We start from the raw sequence: 13607 nt of genomic DNA, 5'->3' as shown, positions 1-13607 counted from the left end.
GGATCAAAGGTGTCTCTCTTCAAAACTGCTCTTATGAAATTAGGACTGTGTTCAGTTTAGTATTTATTCATCTAACTTATATACTTCCTATACTAAAGATGTCTATCAAAGGAGCATTTTGTCAACTATTTTTAATAGTATTATACAACAATTCGTACAAAACTATTTTTTTCGCACTTGCTTTTGCTTCTACTTCCCACGAGGAGTGTCAATTCCTTGCAGTTTTTTAAATAAGTAAATTTCTTTTTCTGCTGTCACATAATTAAAGACAGATCTTCATGATTTCACTAGATGATCAAACACTAACATTATTATGAATCAATTATTCTCTAGGGATATGAATCAAACAATAACATTTTCTCTAGAATCAATGAACTTTTTCTCTAACCATATTGTTCTTGCTTCATTTGTTAACTCAAACAATCTATACATCATCAAGCTATCAATCACAGTGACTTGTCTCCAAAATTCATATCGTCATGTCCGGCTTATATGGAAAAGTCTATTGTACCAAATTGAATGAAGAAGCATATGAAACAAATCATACTTTACAGGTTCAGCATGCCAGAGAAAATGCTCTTGCACCTTTTTCGCCCTCTTATGCATCTCTAAGTATCTTTCTTCTGAGATGGACAGCAGTATGTTCCTCAAATTAGGGATTTCTTCCTCCTTGACAAACACAGCAAAAGATTCCCAGTTCAGAATCTCAAAGAAAGGAGGAATAAAATTGTCAGATATGATGACTGGAATGCACTCGTGGAATATTGCCTCTACCACACGCGGGCTATTAACTTCATGACCTCGTGCACAGATGCAGAATTTGCTGCTCTTCATGAGCTGGATGTAGTTTACATTACCCCTGACATGTGGCAAGGGACCAGATATCTTCATGTCAGGTTCTTTGTTCTCCCAGTGCTTCAACAGAATAGGCCGAACATAACCGTGTAAACCTCCTGCGAAAAAAGCCAGGATAGGCCTCTTAGAAGGAGGATCACCCCCTATATTTTTTACAGGATTCTCACTTGACCTTATGTATGTTTCTGGAAGAGAAACATCCTTGCCTATCTTGAATCCTACTTCAATGTCAGCATTGCAGAGGGCTCTGATGCAACTAAGCATGCGCCCTCTTGTTTCTGCAGGAGCCTGAGAAATGGTGCTTGTTAATTACTCTTCCACCCAATTACTGGTGATACTGCTTCAATAGAAATTAATGATTCAATCATAATGGAGTAGGCATTGCATGTGGGACACTCTATATCTATAGTCCATAACTAATAATATGAACTGCAGCAACTGCTATTTGTCACATCCTAATAATGCAACTATTTTACTGGTTACATTGAGGGAGAATTTCCCTGAATGTTAGACTATGTTACAGATTGAAATTTAAGTAAGAGGAGCAGGGAATACAGGCACACATCATATTCTTTATCATTAATTGCATGAAGCAAATTGTAGTTCAGAGGAAAGGGGAAGAAAAGGCAGAAAATGCATTAATCATAATTTGCATAAACATATAGAATCATACCCAATCATGGCACGCAACAACAAAGTGATCTGCTCCAGAAGTTCTATTCCAGAAAGGATACTTTCCAGCAATCATGTCCACATAATTTTTCATGTACTCAATTAAGTTGGAACGTCTGTGTGAATTACGTACATAGAGAGTTTGCTGCAACAATCTTGAACTGAAAGGTATGTAAAACAAGTGAGCCTTCCCAGGGTCTCTAGTGACAAACTGTTTGTTTGCCTCCATTAATTTCATGAACCATCCTTCAGATGCATATATTCCATCCAGTAAGGGCTCATGAAAGATTGGTCTATCCCCATCCTGGTAGATGTAAACTTTGAGCATATTTTCCATTAGTTCATAACTCCTGCAGAATGCAGACATTGCTAGTTGAATTTCTTTTAGGAAGGACGTGCACAGCAGGATACTCAACTCACAGGAGGCAGAGAAACACATACATAGTGAATTGAATAATATGTAAGCAGAATCCTCCTATCTAAGTTTGGTTCTTGATTTTTTTTTTCTGCATAATAACATGTTGTAACCTAACCATATCTTCGTATATATCCTGTAAATTTATTTTATTGAATATGACATGGAAAAACACCTATCTTAGTAATTTTTTTTTTTGGAAGGCCACCTATCTTAGTAATGAATGACTTATTTCACTGAAGCCATGTTAGCAAGAGCAAACATCAAATGTTTAACTATCAAATCAGATATATACAAGTGAAAAACCCATAGGAAATGGTGCAGTTAAACCAAATCATGCATTCACACCAAATGCCAGCAGGTCAACCTATTTTAAATGCCAGTCTTTTATTAGGATCTATATAGCTGTTTTTTAAATCTGATAAAACTATTAGATTCAGTTCACTCTTCAGAAGTAGTTAGTTGATAAGACAGAAGACGGAATAATAATATAGTTCAATCAGAAATTTGTCCATCTAACCAAATTGCAGTGGTTTGGCTCAAGAGTAGAATCCGTGCATTGAAAATGATAATTGCTTATCATACCTTCTGAACATGGAGACATTCCTGTATAAAGGAGGGTAAAGCCTTGGATCATTCATAATGAGGGGTGCATTTAAAATCTCTGATTGTGCATGCAATATTTCCAGATCAACAGCTGAAGCCCTTGCTGGTTTCTACAAACATCAACAGGATAAGTTAGAAAAACCCATCTAATGATATAATTCAATCATATCTCATCATCCAAAACATACCGCTAGCTTGGAAGAAGCATGATTATGCTGCAACAGCAAGTTCATCTCAGATATTGAAACTACTTTAGATGGCCTCTTTTTGGAATTCTTTGCAGTCACAGGCTTGACATTATTGGATGTCAAGTTACTATTACCTGGCAAAGAACCTGAGTTTCCATCCTTATAAACTGGATCAGTATTCGATTTCACTGAAGTTGCAGCTGAAGTGACAGATACCACAGGACTTCTTGAATCCGTTTCTGAATCTAAGGATGTTCTGTTGGGCAATGGCACCATAGGCTGTGGTGATGAAGCCCCTTGTGATGTCAAATTAATTTCTCTTCCCTGAACACTACTCACCGGGGAACCATCATTTCTGGCTGTGAAATTGACAACACTATCAAGATCTTTAGATGTATCTGCTGCAGGGGAAGTAATTGAATCACTGCCATTGTGAAAGAGAGGTACCTGAGGACTAATTGCTGTCTCTTCCAATGCATGAGTAGAGTTTGAATTTGAACCATTTAGGTGCAAATTATTACCCTCCACTTTAGAATTAACTGAAGATGATGTATCCATTGTGAAACTAGTAAACTTGGTAGTAACAGAAGATAAGAATTTACTACTAGGAAGTTCAGAATACTGAACCATGAAAACTATAGCCACTGTTATTCCTACAAATGAAACTAATCTCGTAGTTTCTGCCTGACACAGAAATCTAAACCCCCGATCCATGTGGGAATCTCAGAAAAAGAATAAAAAACTGGCTAACTCCTCACCCCTAGAGAGATCAGAAGAAGAAATTGAAGCAAACCCATTGCGGTTGAACCAGAAAAGTCAATAACTTTGGCGAGGGTTTTCAATGGGGAGATGAAAGAGAGAATCTTATGATGAGGAAGCACAATGAGAGAATCATTTGGTCAGAGAAACATTGGAGTAATGTGTAACGTAATCGTTGGACTAACGGACCGACAAAGGGCATGCGTAGGTAATGGGATTTGCGTCTGTGACTGTCCCTTTTGTATGTATATTACGAACAGGGAAAGGATCTAACAGATCACAGGAAAGAAGGAAAGAAGAAACAGGAATGGAAGACTCGAGTAAATTAAGGAACCAGTACGAGAACAAGTCCGAGACACTAAAAATCTAAATTTTAACTGTGAAGTGAAATTACCGGTAACTTCGATTTGGTAGGGAAAAAAAACTAAAATATCATTTTTGTCCTTATATTTTTGCAATTCTCATTTTGTCCTTTTTATAGACTGCAAATCTGCAATGGGAAAGCTTTTATATTTTTTTTTTGTTTTTATTCTTATCTTTCCCATTCTTTTTTTTTCCTTTTTTTTTTTTTTTACATTTCTCTGTTGTTTGCTGAGGGCGAGGAAAGAACCGAATACAAGTATTTACAACTCACCACTCTGTTCAATTTAGACTTCCTTGTTATTTTAGTTATTAGTGTGTGTTTAACCAAAATTAATTTTAGATTTATTTTTATGTGTTTAATTTTATGTTATAAAATATTTTAAAATTAATTTTGAGTTGAAATAAACTTTAACTAATTTTTACATTAAATTATAAAATTTATACGAAATTTTATTCTTAATTTAATTATATAATAAAAACATCTAAATATAAATCACACAACTTTCCAATCAATTTTAACGGAAAAATTAATTTTATTAACATTCATCCAAATACTCAATTAAAATCCCTTGGTGTCATCTAGAAAAGTTATATGGCATTGGTAATACACAAATTAAACAGAGCAAAAACCTGTACTATGAGTCTATGACTATTTACATGTCTGTGTTATGTTACTTGTTGTACCATCCTTCCATGCGCATCAAACCCACCATACACTTTAATTCACGAATTTAACAAATCTCAAATGGGCCATTGATGTTATTTATCATGCTTTTATGAACAAAGATCCTAAGATACAAGATACATTTTTTATTTTACAAGAAGATACGAGATACATTTTGATCTTCTATTTTTTATTAAGTAAATTTAAGAAACGTATTTCCTCTGTCAAAAAGAAAAAAAAAAGAAAAGAAAAAGAAGCGTACTTCCATAATTGATAGGGTAAGAAATATAAATAATTTTGTGGCACTTAACCCCTAAACGATGTGACCCTGAACCAGAGTGCCTTTGCTAAATTAATACTCAAACTCGTCGGAGCAAAAGCTTGGTACGAGACTAAGAGGACTTTTTTTTTTTAATGTTGATGACAAGAGTTAAACTTAAACCTGATGTACAAATTATTCAAACATCAAACAAGGTTTGCAGGACGACTATGAAAGCTTGAAGACAACTTGAGAAAAAAATATATACAAATTTAATTTAATTACAACAAAAACTCCAAAAAAAACAAAAAATACTCATAAAAATGACCTGATAAATTATCAACCCCGTCCTAATTCTCTATGTCCCCCAAAGAATGTTTTTTTTCTTCCTAAAGGAAAGCTTCTTGCTATCTTATTTGGCCACGTCTCCAAAATGATCTATGCAGCTGTTGCTGTGAAGACTCTGTTGTACCAAATAGAATGAAGTATCATGTGGAATATAACATACTTGAAAGGGCTCTTGTGCCAAAGGAGATGCTGCTGCACCTTTCTCACCATCAACTGCATTTGAAGATACTTCTTTTGCGGAATGGAAAGGAGTATACTCTTAGAGTGTGTTTGGATGAGAGAGAAATTTTAAATTATAAGAATTTTAAATATTTTAATTGAAATTCTTTTATTTTCAAAATTTTATATTTAAATAAAAAAAAATTAAAATTGTGAGATGAAAGAAAATGAATGCTAAGAGAAGAAAAGACATGATTGATGTGCTTTCAAAGAGAAGAATATTGATGCGGCATGGAGAATCGTAGGGGAACCGAAACATGCCAGTGTACACCACCACACCGACCACAACAACATTCAGTCAACGACACAAGGCATGATCCAGACCCTCCGCGCTGACGAGTACCTTCGTCTCGTGATAGGTAGTGACGGCTGCTCCGTGACTGACGGGTGTAGTTCTACGTGTCCCCCTACGCCCGCACTCGATCGACGTTCTGCGAGTTTAGACAAGTGTTTCTTGAAGAAGATGATCATCAGTGTGAGGGAGGAGTTGCGAGTTCGAGAATAGGATTTGAAGAACTATCAGATGGAAGAGAGAATCAAGGTTATAAAGGAAATACGCGAATGTTTTTGGAAGGTTCTTCTATCAAGAAGAAAATTTTAATTTCTCACCTTTTAGAAGGAAATTAACATTCCACATTTTTAGTTGTTTAAAATTCTATTTTAAAATTCTAAAAATTTAAATTCTTTATAAAAAAAATCCAAACAATAAATTTTAGATTAAAACAATTTAAATTCTCTGATAAATTACTTTATTCAGTTAAAATTTTCTATCCAAACATACTCTTAAGATTTGGAATATCCTTCTCCAAGACAAAAACAATAAAGGATTTCCAATTCAACTTCTCAAAAAATGGAGGCACAAAGTCATCTGATAATAACTGGCACACATTGTAACAGTTGTGTTTTTTTTTTTAAGTTCTCCTATAATAAATAAATAAATAAAGTTAATTAGGTCATAATTTTTCACTATATGAACCAAATTTTAATTTAGAGCAGCTTTTACAAAACATTATGTTCCTTTCTTCTTCTTTTGACGCACAAGAACCCTAACAAAGCAACTGGAGGATGAACTCTAGAGAGCACCAAAAACGTCACAATTGCTAATGGAGAATGTTTGAGCGACTACATCGAGATAAAGGATAATTTATTAGAATGAACATATCTAAGGATCTCTAGAGGATCAATTTATATATATATATATTTCAGGTGTGTTATAAATTCCCATTACGCTTGATTTACAAATGCAATATAGATTTCTTTTGTTGAAACTGCAATTCCCACCTACAGTACATAATGCAATATATATATTCCCTTTTGTTGAAGTTGCAATTCCACGCATTTTATCTACATGTTCGTTTTATATATATATATATATTTGGTATCATGCGTTTGGTGAAAGTTTAATTTCACTATACGTGTACAAGTTGTTGCTTTTTAGTTCTCTAGGTTCTTGCTTCTTAGTTTTATATATATATATATATATCTATAATAAATTAAATATTGTTGTGAAATGATTATTTTATTGCTTTGGAGAAATAAATTAAATATTGTTGTGAAATTATTATTTATTATTATTTTTTTCAGTTATATATGTATAATAATAAATTAAATACTTTTGTAAAATTATTGCTTAATCATAATTATTTTTGCTACATCTCAAATTAATTGTTGTAGATGTTTTTATTTATTTATTTTGTTGAATTAATATATTTCAGTTTAATCTATATTTTTGTTGTGTCACTGTGAATGTTACTATTTAATGATATGCATAGGATGCGATAAATTATTTTATTATGAAATTGTGATTAAGATTGTGTGTAAGTGATAATCACTTGGTACGTAATGGATTGTGAATTACATGATTGTTGAGATGTTGTATGTTTTGAGTTGTGAGCCATGAATTATGTAATCACACAACTGTAAAACCCTTTAAGGGCGATGAGTTAATGCGTGATGAATTGTGATGAAGATTCACTCTGGGAATCCGACGAGTTTAATCACTTGAGACGCGATGAGTTAAAATATATTTTTTTAAAAATTGAGATTTTGAAAACAATTGAGTAGTTATGTGCATTGCATAATTCATAGGTAGAATATGTGTGTTCAAATGTTTGTTCTGGGTTGGACCTAGATCAGGAGGGAGAGGTCCTGACGGACTCTTTGGAGTGTAGGCATTAGAAGTCATCCAACTTGAGTGGTTCCTTTAAGTCTGTGCCGATCTTACATGGTTGAAACATTCTCGCAAAAAAGTATGGTCCTGTCTAGTCTCCCTATGATTTTACTTAGTGAGAGTGACCTGACATACTTATTGTGTGGTGTGTCTTGTTATGTACTCCTAGGCGTCTGATGAAATTTTTCACTGAAAAATAATAGCACATTGCATGTAAGCTTGAGTCTAGAGTATTTGTTGCATAACGCATGTGTTTAACTTTCATTGAGTTAACAATTGTGGTTTGATGTCATTTTCTAGAGTGAATGAACTTGAATGGATGTGCATAATGCGTGTGATTAAATGAGAGTTCCATACTAGAGATGGATAGACTTAGTTCGTGATAGGAATATGCTCTGATAAGTGTGACATTGAGACATAGGATTATACTTGACATGTTATAATTTCTGTGAATAATATAATTACGTTATCATTTCTATTTTAATTTTTTTTATTCAGAATGGACGACCTTGTTTTGAGTCGAAATAACTTTTTTTTATTTAAACAACTTCTATGTTTTCACTAACTGGATGTGAACCTTTTTTATCCATTTGAACTTATCTAAAGTCAATGTGTTTTAAAAAAAATTCCTGATAATTTTATTTCCTTTATTCGTTATTTGTGAGGGGTAGAGGATGTATCGCACATTCATGGAAGATAGCCTCCACAACTCTTGGGCTATTGACTTCGTATCCCTTTGCACAAATACAGTACTTGCTGCTCTTCATGTACTGGATGTAGTTCCTGTTGCCCTTAGACTTTGGCAGTCTCCCGAAGATTTTCATGGCAGGGTTTTTATTTTCCCAGTGCTGCAACAGAATTGGCCTAACATAACCATGCATTCCTCCTGCGAAAAACGCCAGAGTTTTCCTCTTTGAAACTCGGTTTCCGCCAACATTTCTAGTGGGCTTCGGAGCATTGCGGACATAAGTTTCAGGAAGAGAAACGTCCTTTCCCAAGACAAAACCTTCTTTCACATCAGCATTGCATAGGGCTCTTAAGCACCTAGCCATGTGTTGCCGTGTTTCTGTAGGGGCCTGCATAGTGTAGCTAATAAGTTTATTTTATGAGAAGATACAATAGAGAAGACTAATGTGATACAACATTTACTAATACATACTTTTGTTGCATACCATAAAACTGGTAGTAATAGTAGTATCATTGAATGTTAAATAAGAACCAGTTATAGCTAGTACCCTTAGCAAAGTCACACAGAAGAAAAGACACATTCAATGAAGTAGAAAAAGCATATATACCCCATCATGGCAAGCAACAAGAAAATGATCAGCACCTCCTGTTCTGTTCCAGAAACGATGTTTCCCAGCAATCATGTCTACATAATTTTTCAGATACTGAATCAGGTTCCTAGAACTATGTGAATTCGGTACATACAAAGTTTCCTCTAGCCTCCGAGAACTGAAAGGTAAGTAACATAGCTGGGCTTTCTTTGGGTCTTTAGTCACAAATTGTTTACTAGCTTCCATCAGCCTCATGAACCATCCCTCCGAAGCATAAATTCCCAAAAGATATGGTGAATGCATTATGGGTTTGTCTCCTTCTCTATACACATACACTTTAAGAGTTCTTTCCATTAATTCATAGCTCCTGACAATTGGACAGTAATGGGATAATTAGTACAAAGGTTAAAAGAACATTTAGCAGTATCTATAAGATTCTTGCTCCATATATCACTGTTGCTTGCCACACATTTAGACACATGCACATATCCGATATGTTTTTTTGGTTTAATTTTGTTTCCCTGAATAGCTAGTGGAGTTTTCAACATCAAGAAACCCAGCAACTTTAATGAATTATTCTGAATTCTGTGTGATCAATAAGCTGATCAAGACAGATATTTATGTAAAGGAAACGGAAGACCAAAAATTGAGTTTACATGTTATCACTTATCAGAATGATCAACTCTCCCTTACTGTCCACAAAAATTTCAGTCCATACTATCATTTCAACGATATCCATACATTTGTAGATTGCAAGAATAGAAATTTTATTGCTGGAGATGCTCCTGAAATATTTTTCAAAACAAAATACAAAACCACAATAATCAAATGATACCTCTTGAACCTGGAAATGTTTCAGAAAAGGGGAGTGTAAAGATTTTCAGCATTATTTACAATTGGTGCATTTTCAATCTCCGATCTGGCCTGCAATAGCTCTTGATCAACAGCTGAAGACCACCTTGGCCTCTGGAAACAAGTTACCAACATTAAGACAGAACTCAAAAATATGCCATAGTTAGTCATGAAATGAAAAAAAATGGCATTAATTATTTACCATAGAACAATATGAGGCACGGTTCTGAAGCAATAACTCATTCATTTCAGTCTCCTTAGGCACACGGTTGATAGAAGAATTATTGCCTACTATATTGAATTCATCTTTTGATGGCCTGAACCTCTCTTCCTCCATGAAATCAGTTTCATCATAAGCATTTGATAACATTGGAGACGTAATATTTGGGCTCACTTCTGTTTGACTTAGAGGTGGAGCTATTGCATGAGAAGGGGAATGAGAAATAGTATTGTTGTAAATGCTCAGTCCAAGATTTCCTATCTGCTCTGTTGCTGAACCATTATTTGCTCTCTCAATACATTCCACAGTGGAACTTTCATTTCTTTCATCAAATCCTAAAGATCTGCTTGATTCCCTTCCTGATTCTGAGGTTAAACCAGTGCTTGAAACAGAGTCCTTTTCCTCAGAAGTCCTAGTTTCATTAACAATCTCAAGGGTATTTTCACCAGTAGAATTTGCTTCATTCAAAAACGTCATATTCTTAACCATTTCAGACTCAGATGATAGACCTGCAGTTCCTTCCCCTTCCCTCTTCCCCCATTCTTCTCACCACCCTTTCCCTTTCTCCTTGCATTTTTTTTTCCGTTTTTTTATACACAACCAAAATATAATTTCATCGTTTTCTGGATTGACAATTACAACAAAATCATACTTCGATTGTATTTTTTATTTTTTGTTTTGGAAACCACTACAAACGAAAGTACAATTCCGTTGTGATTTTTAACCCAGAACATAATAGAATTGCACTTTAGTTGTGTTATTTTTTTGTTTTGAAAAATAACATAGCGAAAGTTCAATTCCATTGTACGGTGGGGATGAAATTAAATGACATCCTAGATGTTATCTAGGGTTATGAAAAATTGCATAACAAAATCGTATTTCCGTTGTGCAATTGAGGGTGAAAAAAATACATAATGAAAACATAATTTTGTTATACACTTATACAACAGAAACGTACTTCCTTGTGTATTCTTTTAATCTCCAATTATACAACGAAAATATGATTCTATTATGCAAATTTTTAGGGGATAGTTTTGGAATAAGGGTCAAATGCACCTAGGTGGATAGTGCCATTAGCAAATGTGGTAATGCCAATAGCAATACCCGAGGTGTTGGAGGCCGAAGCTCGTGGCCTGGTTCATGTAAAAATTAAAAGGCTTGTTGCATTACATTCTCCAATTTACAATAACTATTCTTCTCAAATAAGTTTTTATTTATTTATTTTATAATGTTTGTATGTTGGTTGGTTTATAATACTCGATATACTAAAGCGAATTGCATACCCAACATGAGGGAACTCTTAATTAAATTATAGTCTCTCTTGTGTGTGTGTAAAAGAGTAAGGAAAGTTGTTTAAAGAGGCATAATATTTCAATGGATTGAAAGCTCTAAATACGTCTAAAAATAGAATCTCACCTACCGTGTAAATAGATGTGTCTGTGTCTTGCTTCTTGATACCATGCCACAAGTGGATAAAAGATGGGCCTAGACTCTGTATGAACAATTTTTTCTTTTCTTTTTCTAAACCTAATAGATTCTAGACTCTTTAAAGCTTAAACCATTGCAATGTTATAACGAGGAGTTGTGATTATATTTAGTGTACAAATTTTTTTCTGTAATTAACTAAATTATATTAAGTTCATATCTTACGTATATTATCTTTATTTTCTATAAGAAAGTCAAAATTCTATAGACATATATCTTAGAATAGTACACCAAAAGTCCCCCAATATCTTAAGATCTATAACATATTAGATTATTAAGAATTATAATAAACACCTAGGTTCATAATTCTTGATTAGTTGATTAATGTGAAAGACTTATTAAAATCAAAAGTATAAAAAAAAGAGTTGTTCTTATAATTTTTCCAAAACTAAACTTCTTAATTGCTCACTAGTACCTTCATAATTTTTGAAATGTTAAAAGATAAACAATTTTGAGGAGATATATTAGACATCATAACTAGTTTTTTTTTTTTTTTTTTAATTTATTGACTCCACTAAAGTTCCTATTAGAGTAAGGTGAACCAATAATAATATCATATTCTTTGAGCTCGTGTCACTTTCTTTGATAATCTAGTATATTCACTTAATTAGATCAAACATAATTATTATTATTAAAATATAAACCCCCGTTAGGTGAAGAAATATAAATTCCCAACAGACCTCCCCTATCCAACTTTATAACAATCATTTTGATACACAATATTTAGTTAGATGTATACATAATATACCGTGCTTTCAAGGCATTTTGGTATGTATTGAAGTTAACTGTGAATATAGACACACCAAGCTACATTTAACCCACACCTATATGCATGGCCACTTCATATAAAACATTCCTAGTGAATTGCTCCATTCAGAAAAGACCCTCCTATGTCTCGGACAATTCTGGTCACTACAACCTTCCACTCTTCCTTGCCTTTAAGGTAAACATATATATCCCCTCCATTGCACACATTTTATTTATGTTGTTTTTGCTTTCCCCACTTTTACTGCAAGTCGTGAATATGTGATTTATTGAGCAGCCACTCAAGAAAGTTCTGCTTGAAGTCCCCTTGCAAATTGATGAAGTTCACAAAACCATGGCAAACACTGCAGCTATATTACTTGACGCTTTTGTAGATTCATTCTTTGAATTTCTTGACCAACCACTGCTTCCATCTCAGGTACCAATATAACATTGAGCAAGTGCTCTTCTTCTGGACTCTGATTGCTTCAGTGCATGTTCAAAAGTACAAACAACACATAAGGTTCTTTCAAGGTTTCAAACCTCTAATCAATTGTGTTTCATTAACTGTGCAGAGTAACTTTGCTCCAGTGGTGGAGTTAGGTGAAGCTATAGTCGTGACAAGCATCCAAGGACAAATTCCAGATGATTTTCCCGAGGGTGTCTATATTATAAACGGTGGGATTCCTTTGAAATTTTTATTAACGCAACATCATTTCTAGTATATATGATAATATAAATAAACTCCTTGTGTGAGTTACATCTTAAGCACTTAACTACTTGTCCTTCCTTGTGGATCACTTATAAATGCCATTTCTCCATTGCTGAGGAACAAAAATGCGAATTTTACATTGCTTTCAGTGCTTGTATTGAAATTCTAATATAATATTTTGAGGAGAAAACAGTGAAAACGATGCAAGCCACAGTGGCAGGCTCCACGTTACAAAAAATATAAAAGGGTAAAATATGTTTTTGCTTTTTTCTAAATATTCTAATGTGATTTTAGTTTTTGTAAAATATTTTGTTGATCCCTCTAATTTTTAAATGCATCACTTTTAATCCTGAAATGCCAACTATACTACTTAGTCCTTTATGAAGCGGTAAATCATTCAGAGGACTAAAAGTGACACATTTCAAAATTAAATGACAAAAAATAATTTTTTTTTAAAAAAAAAAGACTAAAACTCAACTTCAAAAATTTTAGAAAGACAAAAAAATATATTTTACCTTTATCAGAATGTCACGGCATGAATATATTATAAGGTTGTAAGTCACTGTTTGATACTATTATTTAATTAATCTAGGAGCATATTAAAATCCCAAATACCATCAGATAAGTCTTCTTGCTGCATATCCTATCTTTGGAGGTCAACTCACATTTGGGTGGAAGGAGAGGGAATGCTTCACGCAATTTATTTTAAAAGGTCGAGTCAAGGGATTTGGACTGTCCTCTATAACAAGTACGTTGAAACCGATACTACAAGGTTGAAAAGCAACGAAGCAAACCATTG

General features: G+C 33.7%; 2 protein-coding genes across 5 annotated transcripts; both read right to left on the bottom strand.

Moving 5' to 3' along the window:
• Positions 1-254: 254 nt before the first annotated feature.
• LOC100817335 (probable glycosyltransferase At5g03795) lies at positions 255-3863 on the bottom strand. Of its 4 annotated transcripts, XM_006578165.3 has the most exons (5): positions 3184-3315; positions 2737-3095; positions 2528-2658; positions 1529-1877; positions 315-1143 (listed from the first exon to the last, which is right to left on the bottom strand). In XM_006578165.3, exons 2-5 carry the CDS (start codon positions 3010-3012, stop codon positions 478-480), a joined length of 1422 nt encoding a protein of 473 aa, XP_006578228.1. In that variant the 5' UTR covers positions 3013-3095; positions 3184-3315; the 3' UTR covers positions 315-477. The 4 variants fall into 4 exon arrangements, with proteins under 4 accessions (XP_006578229.1, XP_006578228.1, XP_006578230.1 ...); XM_006578166.4 differs by having other exon boundaries at positions 255-953; positions 2737-3863; XM_006578167.4 differs by having other exon boundaries at positions 315-1192; positions 2737-3862.
• A 1356-nt stretch (positions 3864-5219) lies between these two features.
• On the bottom strand, positions 5220-10373 carry LOC100816789 (probable glycosyltransferase At5g25310). Its single transcript, XM_041015121.1, is given in 6 exon segments — positions 5220-5327; positions 6161-6226; positions 8202-8594; positions 8814-9162; positions 9631-9761; positions 9850-10373. Coding segments are annotated over 6 exon segments (1554 nt in total). The 5' UTR covers positions 10357-10373.
• Between the last annotated feature and the right edge of the window lie 3234 nt (positions 10374-13607).

The sequence above is a fragment of the Glycine max genome, chromosome 4 (genome assembly GCF_000004515.6).
Source record: "Glycine max cultivar Williams 82 chromosome 4, Glycine_max_v4.0, whole genome shotgun sequence".
Taxonomy (NCBI): domain Eukaryota; kingdom Viridiplantae; phylum Streptophyta; class Magnoliopsida; order Fabales; family Fabaceae; genus Glycine; species Glycine max.
Note: the sequence above shows the minus strand (reverse complement) of the source record. Positions and strands in the feature narration are given on the sequence as shown.